Raw genomic sequence first — 11,891 nt, 5'->3', positions numbered from 1 at the left:
GGGGAACCCGCTGCCGAGAGAGCAGCTAGCGCAGCTCGCGACGAGCCATTGAGGACCAGGGTCACGCCGAGAGGCCGGAGGGGGCTCCAGGCAGCCTGGAGCTGACGGCGCCGGGCTGCGTCCTCTTCACCTGAGGGTGGGGGGTGGGGGCACGTACTTTGTGACCAGGATGGTGCCGAGCCCCCTCTACGGCGGGAGCTTGCAGGGGTGCGGGGGTGTGAATGGCGCTCCGCGGACTGATGTCCACAGTACAGAGGACATGTAGGGTTCGGCCGGGGGGCGGCTGCACCGGGGCCTGCCTCGCGGACCTGGACTCGGGACTCCGGGCGGCCCTGCCTGGTGCCATTGCCCCAGCCAAGTCTCCCACCTCTCTGCTCGGTTTCCCGCCCCACCTTTCCCCTACTCCCGCATCCCTGTCCCCTCGCTTCCCTCCGCGATGTCTCCATCCGAGTAAGAAACGAAGCTGAACGCATTGGTAACTGTGCTCAAGAAGATGCAATCGCGGGAGCCCTCAGGGTGGCGCACGGCGGAGAGGCGACGCGGGTGGCGCTGCAGAGGGTACGGTGGGGGGCGGGGAAGAGGGGGGCGTTCGTGTGCAATTAGCCTCCCCAGGGCGCGGACCACGGTGTCCCCTTCTCTCCAGCTGGGGGTCTCGGGCCCTGGCGCTGAGAGGCCGCACCTTGCCTTGCTGCCCGGGCCGTGCACCCGTGGGCCCCAGGGCGACGCGGCGGGGGCGGCCCTAGCGACCTGCGGCGGCGCCGGGAAAGCCCTGCCTCTGCAGCGGGTCCCAGGGGTCGGGGCCTGGAAGGGTCCCTGGGAATGCTCCGCGCCGAGAAGGCTCTGTGGTTTCTCCTCCCCCACACGTCTCCCTCTCCTCCCCTCTTCCCGGGGACCTCAGAGGTGGCGGGGAAGTGGGAAGGGAGGCGGGCTTGCAGACCGTGCAGGCTGGGGAGCCGGAGCTCGGGAGTTGGGGGAGTCCGAGTGAGAACGGAAGCGCGTGGACGCGATGGAAGGGGCCGGGGGAAAGGGGGACGGCACTGGGGAGGGCTGGGGTGCGGGGCAGGCGACAGTCCCTTCCCCTCCGAGCGGCGCGGGGGACCTCTTCCCCGGGGAACCCCCACCCAGCCGTTCCCAACCTCGAGAACAAAGGGTCTGGGAAGCACGGTCGGGGTCGGGGAGCGGAGGTGGAGGGAGGCAGGAAGGCAGGCGGTGGGGGCAGGGGAGGGTGCCTTCCCACGTTTCCTCTCGCGGCCGAATGATGGAAAGCTCCCTCCAGCAAACGCCTCACTGAGGCCGCTTCTGAATCCGGGAGGGTTCGGGTTCCTTACCTAACGGCTGCACTTCGCTCCCTTCCTCCCCCAGCGTCCCCACCCCCTCCGGGGACCGGGGCCCCGGAGCTGCCAGGCCCGCTGCAAGCGGCGGCGCGGGAGAAACCACGGGACAGCAGCGCCCCCTGCAGGTGCCGGGCGCCTCCGCAGCCGCTGCGCGGACCCGACTCTTAAGGTGGCACCACCGGGTTCCCAACCCGCGCGCAACCCGCAGCCCTGGCTCCATCCGCCGCACTTCTCCCTGTAGCAGCGGGCCTGACCGTCCGGAACGGCCGGAGTGTGCTGATGCCTGCTGCTATCTGCTTGATCCCTTCATCCTACCTCTCATCCAGGACTTCTTCCGCGGATGCGCAGCTAGCGATTTCGACAGGCGAGATTGAAAATTCCGGGCGAGTATATGAGGTTGAGTAAGTCCCGCTTCAGGGAGGAACGACCAGAATGACATTTCTTTAAGCCTAAATCAAACTTTTATTTTCGTTTATAAAAAGCAGAAGGCCAGCAGGAAAGGGTCGCGGAGGACTGGCACGTCCACAACCGTAGGACTCTTGGATCCAAGTTTTTAGGGTGAGACTGGGCGGTCCGGGGTTCTCCTTCGGCGCTCACACCCCGCAAACTCGTGGGCAGTGCAGTGCTAGAGGCCGGGGGCAGTGGCGGACCCGCAGGGTAACCTTGTCTCGCGCACCTCCCGAGCCCCCAGCAGCAGCCCACCCTCGTCCGAATGCTTTGTTTATTTGGTGATACCAGGGAACGTGGAGAAGATCGAAGTTCAGTTTTTCTTTTTTCTTTATTTTAAATATTTTTCTTAACTAAATGGTATGTTTATGTGAACCCATCATCTCTTGGAATTGTCCTCAGCGAACTCCAGATTCCTAGGGGAAACCTACGTGCCCAGAGCAGGAAACGCACAAGTCAATTCAGGTTCCGGTGCCATCCACAGTAAATTCCCTTCCTTTTGCTCCAAATTCCTCCTCTGCGTCCAGGAGAGGGACCCCCGGGACTCCCGCACACCCAGGACCGGGAGCGGCAGAGCAGAGGGCGGGTGCGAGGGCGCGAGGGAAGGGAGGCGGCCTGCGGACCTGGGGCGCGCAGTTTCCCGGCTCCGTGGGAACCTCCAACCCCAGGGCGCGCGGCCTAGGCTCCGCCCTGCCAGGCCTGGGGCCGAGCGGCCCACCTAGCGGGTCCTGACCTGGGGAAGCCGAGTCCGCGCGCGGGTCGGGCCGCGACGAGGGAAGCTCGCCTGGGCAAGTGCCGCGCGGGGTCAGACCCACCCCAGGGGTTGCAAACCGCAAGCGAAAGTCGAGAGGGGCTGGAGCTTTTCCTCTGATCCGTTTTACACTGTGAAAACCGCAGGCCTGTCGCCTAGGTGGCCACTTTTAAATTGGGAAGCAAATAGACGAAAAACCAAAACAAACGTACGAGCTGACTTTTCCCAGCTAAGTTTCCCCTCAATAAAAAGCCCGCTTTCTGGGAAAGAGAGAAACTGATCCGCGCTCACGATTGCTTTCTTGGAGATTCTGGGGGCACTGGGGCGCGCAGGAGGCGCGGCGACAACCCCAGCGCGCATGGGGCAGCCTGGACTGTGCCCCTCTTACAACGCTCCTTCCCAGGCTTCTCCGTGCTTCTCTCTCCACTGGGGTCCCGCCTCTCCACGGGTCACGCCGAGGCTATATGCTGCTTGCAAGGGGTCCGCGCTTTCTCGTTCGGCGGGAAAGGCACATGTTGGAGCTCGATGTTGGGGCTCAGGGTGTGGTTGATTTGTCTGCTGATCTGGGTTTCTTCCCAGCACCGGGCAGGAAGTGTAGGAGTTTGGGTCGCCAGTCCAGGGACTCGGGAAACTTCCAGGCCAACCAGAAGAAACACTTGCAGACACCTTTCTAATGTCACAGTTTTCCCCAGGGGAAAAAGCAGAAGTTGCTGGGCACATCACCCAGCACCCGGGCAAACTCTCCACTTACCTCGCTCCCTGCTAGGGGGTGTTGGGGGCCCTCCGGGAACCCCTAGATGAGCAAGCAAAGTCGCAAGAAGTGGGGTGGGGAACGCTCACCCGATAAACCATGCACCAGACTTAATCAGCCTGTAATGCTTACTCTAAATCTAGGCCCATCTAGGCCAGGTGGGCTGAGTCTTGGGATAGTGGGTGTCTCCTTCCTATGTTGATACATTAAGGATTCCATATGGACAATTATTTTTAGTCAAATTTGTGGTCCTGGAGATGGAAAGAGGAGAAGAAGAGAGAAGAAAGACAGAAGAGCTTTATTGTTCTTTTTTTTTTTTTTTTTTTTTTTTTTTTTTGAGATGGAGTCTCGCCCTGTTGCCCAGGCTGGAGTACAGTGGCGCCATCTTGGCTCACTGCAACCTCCACCTCCCCGGTTCAAGCAATTCTCCTACCTAAGCCTCCTGAGTAGCTGGGACTACAGGCAGCCGCCACCATGACCAGCTAATTTTTTTTTTACTTTTAGTAGAGATGGGGTTTCACCATGTTAGCCAGGATGGTCTCGAACTCCTGACCTTGTGATCCGCCCACCTCAGCCTCCCTAGGTGCTGGGATTACAGGCGTGAGCAACCACCCGGCCTTATTGTTCTTATATTAAAACAAAAGAACCTAGAAAAAATTGCTTGGTTAAATTGTGGAGAGGAAGGGAGGGAAGGAAAATGAAGGCTTTTCTTCTTTGTTCTTTAAAAGTCCAAGCACTTTCTTTCAGAATCAAAATGTAGAGAGGCAGTCAGTCTTGGAGCATGCTTTTGCATTTTAGGATACTACTCATTAATTCAGTTTTAAAGCATTCACTGGGTTGAGCACAATTTTAAAAAGGTTCTGTCTCACCCAGATCCTGTTTGAAGCTCAACTCATTTTGATTGAAAGAGATTTGAGACAAGAATTTTAGAAGAGAAAAATGTGTGTTACACCTGGACATATATACACATGTAACAGGGATTGTATTTCTTCTAGTCTAAGACAAGAGATTCTATGGTAAATTATTTTAAAAAATTAGTTTTTTTCCTAGCATTGTATTGTCACCAGAAAGAAGAGTGCTGAATTCTCTGTTTCTGCATTTCCCAATAATAAATCTCCTAGGAGAGATAACTTTTTGCAGTTGTGCCCCCCACCCATTTTCTCTCTGGCTTGCTTTATTTCCCACATATGAATACACACACAGCAGATACATCATGCACAAACTTTTTTTAATATTTAATCTGTAAATCTAGGCCCATTAAGTTTTCATTGAAGTTGGGAAACCGTTGAGGACTTACTTTTGTTCTTCACCATGCGTGCACTTTGCCAAGGATCTTTGGTAACCAATAAAACGATCATGTTCACTCTGAATGTATTTCTTTGTGATTAAATGGAAAAGAGTATTCATGAACTGCTTAAACAGTATTTTTATACCAAAACATCAACGCATAATGAAAAATGAGCTATAGTTGTTCCAAATGTTCAGAATAGCAGCTTTGCATTTACAGTCATATTTTGGCAAAACTATTTCATATTAATTGAAAATGATACAACAGTGCATGCATTCTGTGGAGGGATGCTTATTCACTTAGCTGCACCATGAAAAATTTAAACTATCTGGTTCGAATGACCTGCAATGCCTACTGAAGGAAGGGTTGGAAAATTAGGAACTATGGAATTATTTGTGTGTTTTTTTGGCCTTTTCATGAAGCTTGAATTAAATCTAGTTTTTGTGAAAAATAAAACTAAAGCAATATAAGAATCCCTTAAGTTGGTCTTATAAAATCATATGGTTTTTTTTTTTTTTTTTTTGAGATGGAATTTCACTCTGTCACCCAGGCTGGAGTGCAGTGGCACAATCTTGGCTCACTGCAACCTCTGCCTCCTGGGTTCAAGGGATTCTTCTGCCTCAGCTTCCTGAGTAGCTGGGACTACAGGCACTCGCCACCACACCCGGCTAATTTTTTTGTGTTTTTAGTAGAGACGGGTTTTCACCATATTGGCCAGGCTGGTCTTGAACTCCTGATCTCGTGATCCACCCGCTTCGGCTTCCCAAAGTGCTAGGATTACAGGCGTGCGCCACTGCGCCCAGCCATATGTGATTATTATAAAAAATCTGTACCTTAAAGATATGTTAGTGAAACTAGATGGATACAAATATAACTATTACCTTTTTTTTTCCCAGTGGTTTTTCTCTCTCAAATGTAAGATATGTAGGACTCCAGAACATGCACTGTAATTTGTTCTGATAATAGGAAAACCAATGCTGGTTTTCTCAGTGTCATAGTTATCAAGGGGCAATGCCAAAATCATTAGATAAGCATCATCCTTTCTATCACATCATTGTCTACATGAAATTTCATCTTAGAAAATATGCAAGAATATTATATTTGTTTCCAAAGCTTGAAAATGCAATAGAATTTGAAGTATTGAAAATATGATTCCTGGTTGACAACATCTTAGAAGTTGCAGAGGTGTCTCTTTTTGAGACGACTTTAATAATGACTGACTTTAATAATGTTACAAAGCAAGGGAGGATTTCAATAGCAAGCAAGATGTGATGAATGGGCATGAGGAACAATGAAGCTATTGACGAAACATGCTAACTTTTAGAATTCTATCTAAATTATTTTTTTTCCAGTGCAGAGGAAGACACCCAAGTGTATCAATGTTCATCAGATGCAGGGTAATAAAAATGTGAGTGACAGTTAATGGCCTGTGACTGTAATATGATTGTTAGTGTAGGTGAGTGAATACATTGGTTCCTGTTTAAAGAAGGTCAGTGGTCCACAGTCAAGGTAAGTGAAGTCTGCAGAAAATTGAGGCCCTGAAAGGAAAAGGCTAAAACAAACAAACAAAAACAAAAAAACCCACCACCACCACCAACAGAATAACTGCCCATGACTAGTATTTTAAAATAATAATAAAACAATTTCAGTAATTAAAAAATCATTTGTTTTCTGTTTTAGATTTGACTTGAGTCAGTTGTTCCTGCTAGCTATTTAGATGAAATATATGGAATATCGCTTAATAGGCAGAAGCGCTGATACAATTTCCTCTTAAAGGATCTGATTCCTGGCATCCAAAGGAAACTGGAATTCAAGTTCGTATTAGAACTTGAATTTGTTCTGCCAGAGTGAAAATTGGTTCCATTAGGCCTCAGTCACAGAATTCTTACAGACCTGGCTAGAGCTGTAGATATGATATATCCAACTAGCTGAAAATCATAGTCTTAAGTAATGCTGCATGTGCTTTGGAAAACCATCCAGGGGGTTTTAATTTTTTTTTTTTTTTAATGAAAGTTTCCTAATTTTACAGTTGTCATAAATCTGGAACAAGTCTAATTAAGGTCATCAAGGCAAGTGAAAATCTAATGAGCAAACTTTGGAAATAACATGATGAGAATAATTTAAATGTGAAATATTAAATTGTGGCAATGTTTAGCAAGGATTCTTTCCTTAACATTTTTCTTATTCATTTGCCCATACTTCCCTCTCTTTGCAGATTTATAGTGCTCTTGGGGAGGCTCCTGGAAGAAGTGATATATCAGACAGACATACTATTCAAAAGCTTAAAACTTAGCATCTGACTATGTAAGTAAAAATAGAAAAAACAATGACCACAAAAAAGCAAAATCAACTTTACTTAGATGAACAATTCGGCCCAATATATTAAGGAGAATGGGAAAAATACGCATGTCATCTAAAAGTTCGTAATTTATTCTATACAGGAGGATTTCAAATAAATTTGATTCATAATACACATATACATTTATGTACATCAACATAATGACCTTCCATAAATTAAGTAAATTGATTGGAAATCAATCAATGTATTGATTGTGGTATGTTCTTTATATGAAAATATTCAATAGCTTCATGAAATAATTGATTACACATTTTAAGAATTTTAAAATTTCTGGGTGGGGCACACTGGCTTATGCCTGTAATCCCAGCACTTTGGGAGGCTAAGGCAAGAGAATTGCTTAAGCCCAGGAGTTTGAGGCTGCAGTGAGCTATGATTGTGCCACTATACTCCAGCCTGGGCTACAGAGCAAAACATAGTATCTTAAAAAACAAAAAGGTAAAATTTCTAGTGAGAAATAGAAAAAATTTCTGTGAGACACAGAATATTTGACTTAATTGAAAAATTAAAATAAATTTAAATTCTCCATAATTTTTCATAGAAATATGTTTTCTGTTTTCCTTTTTAATGGAAGATTTGTCAACTTACTATTTTGGTGTCAATTTTCCTTGTATGTGTTTTATTTCCTTGCGAGCAAATGTTATTAGTTAAGTTAATAGTAGCAGATACAGCAATCATAAAATCTCAGAGGTAATGTTCTGGCATAGGCAGTAATTCAAATTAGAACTATTTATGGACAATTCAGAAAGCTTACTTACTTTAGTTAATTCTTTTCTTATTCTGTATTCATCTTGTTGCACCAGATTTTTAGCTTCTTTTGTCTACAACATAAGATCTCAGTATTTTCAGGATGTAAAATAAATGCTCTCTTTAACAATTTTTGTAACTTGGAACTTAAACGTAGCCTATTCTAGTTATTTAATAAATAGCTAAAAGTAGATGAAGGAAACAGTTTAGGTGGGGCATGCCTGTAAACCCAGCACTTAGGAGACAGAGTCAGGAGGATTGCTTGAGCCCAGGAGTTTGAAACCAGCCTAGGTAGCACAGGGAAACCCCCATCTCTACAAAAAATAAAAAATATATATATATTAGCCAGGCGTGGTGGTGCACGCTTGTGGTCCCAGCTATTCACAAGGCTGAGGTGGGAGGATACCTTGAGCCCAGGTGGCTGAGGCTGTGCTGTAGTGAGCTGTGATCACACCACTGCACTCAAGCCAGCCTGGATGACAGACTGAGACCCTGTCTGTCTCCAAAGGAAAAAAAAAAGGAAGCAGTTTGAATTTTTTTTGCTGATTAAACCAAAAATGGAAGACTATTTTTCAGAATGAATTTAGGTAGTTTTTAGTTGTTACAAAATATCTGCTGGCTCCCAAAATCATTGAGTAACAGCAACAAAAAAAGCCCCATGAAAAGTTAATGCCCACCCAGCCACTTAAAAGTAGTTCTGTAGACTTTACCAGCAGCTGCTTGTCAGAGTCCAGCGCTTACCAGTTTTTTTTTTTTTTTTCCGTGCTCGATTCAAAGGAGATTGCTTTGCCCCATGGGAGTCTTGCTCTTCCCAACAAACGTGGAAAAAAAATGCAATAGGCAGTTCCAGGAGTGTTGCCTTTGACAGCATGTCTCAGGGAACTTAATATTCTAGGTGGCAAGTGGCCAAAATAAGTAGGAAACTTAGGTACAAGACTGAAGAAAGTACTGCCATAGCAAACTAGAAAGAGGGAAAGAAAGTTTCTGTATTAAAAAGAACGAAAAATTATATGGCTGATGATGAGTGAGAATTATGCATGGTGTGTGTATGTGTAAAGAAAAGGATAAACTTTTGGAGATGTTTATAACAACCTTGTAATTTGAGAGAAGCTTTGTTTTTTTGTTTTGTTTTGTTTTTGCAACAAGGTCTCATGGTCACCCAGGCTGCAGTATGATGATGTGGTAATAGCTCATTGTAACCCTGAACTCCTGGGCTCAAATGATCCTCTTGTCTCAGCTTCTGGAGTGGTTAGAACTACAGGCATGAGCCACCACACCTAGTTAATTTTTAAAAATTTACAGCGATGGGGTCTCACTATTTTGCCCATGCTGATCTTGAATTCCTGTCTTCAAGTGATACTCCCACCTCCCAAATGATGAGTATCCCAAGTGATACTCAGCCTCCCAAAGTGCTGGGATTACAAGCATAAACCACAATGCCTGGCCCTGTTTATTTGAATACTGCTTTCCTTAATGCTTTAGAAATCAAAATTGTATCATTAATTATACTTACATTTGTCTGGACTCTAAAAATAATATAATGCCCAACAATTGTTTTAGCCGCCACAAGTTCCTCCACTTCCAGAATGCATAGCCCTTTGCAATGTGACTTTGCTACTTCTCCCACCCAGAAGTGGAATCTTCTCCATCCCTTGGAATGTGGCCTGGTCTTGCCAGTTGCTTTGGCTTATGGGATATTGCGGAAGTATGTTGTACAGGTTCTGGAATCTAGACCCCAAGAAGCTTTTGCAGCTTCCATCTTTGTCTTCTAGAAACACCATGCCACAAAGAAGCTTGGGATGAAGGATCACGAGGCGAGAGGAGTCCAGCCCCCAGCACACCCACTGGGAGCTACATGCATGAGACCCCACCCAATCAGCAGAACCATACAGCCAACAGAATCATGAGAAATAAGAAGTTGTTGTTGTTCTAAGCCACTAAGCTTTGGAGTGGTTTGTTACACATCAATAGGTATCCATGCTTGCAACTACTACAGTCATCTAAAGTTGAGAGAGGCCGGGCCCGATGGCTCACTCCTGTAATCCCAGCACTTTGAGAGGCTTAGGCGGGCAGATCACTTGAGGTCAGGAGTTCGAGACCAGCCAACATGATGAAACCCTGTCTTTACTAAAAATACAAAAACTAGCCAAGCGTGGTGGCTTGTACCTGTAATCCCAGCTACTCAGGAGGCTGAGGTGGGAGAATCGCTTGAACCTAGGAGGTGAAGGTTGCAGAGTGCCGAGATTGTGCCACTGCACTCCAGCCTCAAAAAATGTTGAGAGAGATTTTGTTGATATAGCAAGAGTATAAATTGTGCCGGGACGGTGGCTTATGCCTGTAATCCCAGCACTTTGGGAGACTGAAGCAGGAGGATCACTTGAGGTCAGGAGTTCGAGACCAGCCTGGCCAACATGGTGAAACCCTATCTCTACTAAAAATACAAAAATTAGCTGGGCATAGTGGCATATGCCCAGCTACTCGGGAGGCTGAGGTAGGAGAATCGCTTGAACCCGAGAGGTGGAGGTTGTGGTGAGCCGAGATCACACCATTGCACTCCAGCCTGGGCAACAAGAGCAAAACTCTGTCTTAAAAAAAAAAAAAAAAGGTATAAATTGGGACCAAACTAAACAGCTTCAGTTAAGATCCTGTTAGCATATGTGAAGCTACCACAGGCCCAAGTTTGTTATCTGTGATTGTTATTGTGACGTGAGATTTTCTTTTTTTAAAATTTCTTTCTTTCTTTTTGAGACGGAGCCTCACTCTGTTGCCAGGCTGGAGTGCAGTGGCTCAGTCTTGGCTCACCACAAACTCTGCCTCCCGGGTCCAAGCGATTCTCCTGCCTCAGCCTCCTGAGTAGCTGGGATTACAGGCATGCACTGCCATGCCTGGCTAATTTTGTATTTTTAGTAGAGATGGGGTTTCTCCATGTTGGTCAGGCTGGTCTTGAACTCCTGACCTCAGGTTATCCACCCACCTCAGCCTCCCAAAATGCTGGAATTACAGGCGTGAGCCACTGCGCCTGGCCTTCATTCAAGAATAATTTACTGAATGTTTTTTAAATTTCATTTTATGTGCCTGGCATTGTTCTGGGCATTGGACATGCAGTTGTGAATAAACCCTTGAATCTCTGCTTCTGTGTGATATACATGCTGGTAGAGGGCTTCTGAGTGCAAATAAACAAATACAGCAAATCAAATAGATATAAGTGCTGTGAAAAAAGAACAGTAATGTAATACGAATGCTGAAAGACGTGGAGGGTGCCTTAGAGTAGATCAGGGAAGGCCTCTTGAGATGATGTTTGGCAGATATGGGTTTAAGTCCTAGTGCTGCCACCTTTTTTTTTTTTTTTTTTCTCCCTGGAGACAGGATCCACTTTGTACCCAGAGTGGAGTACAGTGACACAAATCACAGCTCACTGCAGCCTCAACCTCCAGGCTCAAGCAATCCTACTGCCTCAGCCTCCTGGTAGCTGGGACTACAGGCATGCACCACCATGCCCAGATAATTTTTGTATTTTTTTGTAGGGATGGGGTTTTGCCATGTTGCTCAGGTTAGTCTTGAACCCCTGAGCTCAAGTGATCTGCCTGCCTCAGCTTCCCAAATTTGGTATATAGGCATGGTATATAGTTGGTATTATAGGCATGAGCCGCTGTGCCCAGCGTACAACAATTAAAAAAAAATGCTATACACAAAGAGTCTTAGCCACATTCATGGTTGATGCATATCAGAAGATAGTGAATTTAGCTAGGAATGGTGGCATGCACCTGTAGTCCCAGCTACTTGGGAGACTGAGGTGGGAGGCTCACTTGAGCTCAGGAGTTTGAGACCAGCCTGGGCAACATAGCAAGGCCCCATCTCTACAAAAATTATTATTTACAAAAAGTATATATATATCTCCACACCTGGTGGTTTTACTTTTTTGTTTTCTAGACCTCTATATATTTACAGAAACTTCCATAGTAATGAACTACAGAAATGAGCTCTGAAAATACAGTCTTATTTTTTTTGAGGCAGGATTTCACACTCTCTCCCAGACTGGAGTGCAGTAGCGCAATCTCGGCTCACTGCAACTTCCTCCACTCAGGCTCAAGCGATTCTTTTGCCTCAGCCTTCCGAGTAGCTGGGATTACAGGCGCGCACGACTACCACCCAGCTAATTTTTGTATTTTTAGTAGAGACAGGGTTTCACCATGTTGGCCAGGCTGGTCTCAAACTCC

General features: G+C 46.5%; 1 protein-coding gene and 1 pseudogene across 2 annotated transcripts; one reads left to right on the top strand and one right to left on the bottom strand.

The window, feature by feature from the left end:
• The first annotated feature begins 418 nt into the window (after positions 1-418).
• Positions 419-9,607, top strand: MIR1915HG (MIR1915 host gene). 2 transcript variants are annotated; one of them, XR_609298.6, is made up of 4 exons: positions 419-558; positions 1,363-1,892; positions 6,787-6,875; positions 9,447-9,607. XR_609298.6 is itself a non-coding variant. In XM_003806695.6 (2 exons), the coding sequence occupies exons 1-2, from the start codon at positions 494-496 to the stop codon at positions 1,706-1,708; spliced, it is 411 nt and encodes a 136-aa protein (XP_003806743.2). In that variant the 5' UTR covers positions 419-493; the 3' UTR covers positions 1,709-4,653. The 2 variants fall into 2 exon arrangements, 1 of the variants encoding a protein (XP_003806743.2); XM_003806695.6 differs by lacking the exons at positions 6,787-6,875; positions 9,447-9,607 and having other exon boundaries at positions 1,363-4,653.
• Positions 9,608-11,587: 1,980 nt separating this feature from the next.
• Positions 11,588-11,672, bottom strand: LOC117974804 (small nucleolar RNA U3; annotated as a pseudogene).
• Positions 11,673-11,891: the final 219 nt, after the last annotated feature.

Source organism: Pan paniscus, chromosome 8 (genome assembly GCF_029289425.2).
Source record: "Pan paniscus chromosome 8, NHGRI_mPanPan1-v2.0_pri, whole genome shotgun sequence".
Classification (NCBI taxonomy): domain Eukaryota; kingdom Metazoa; phylum Chordata; class Mammalia; order Primates; family Hominidae; genus Pan; species Pan paniscus.
The sequence above is the reverse complement of the archived record's forward strand: the minus strand, read 5'-3'. Positions and strand labels throughout refer to the sequence as shown.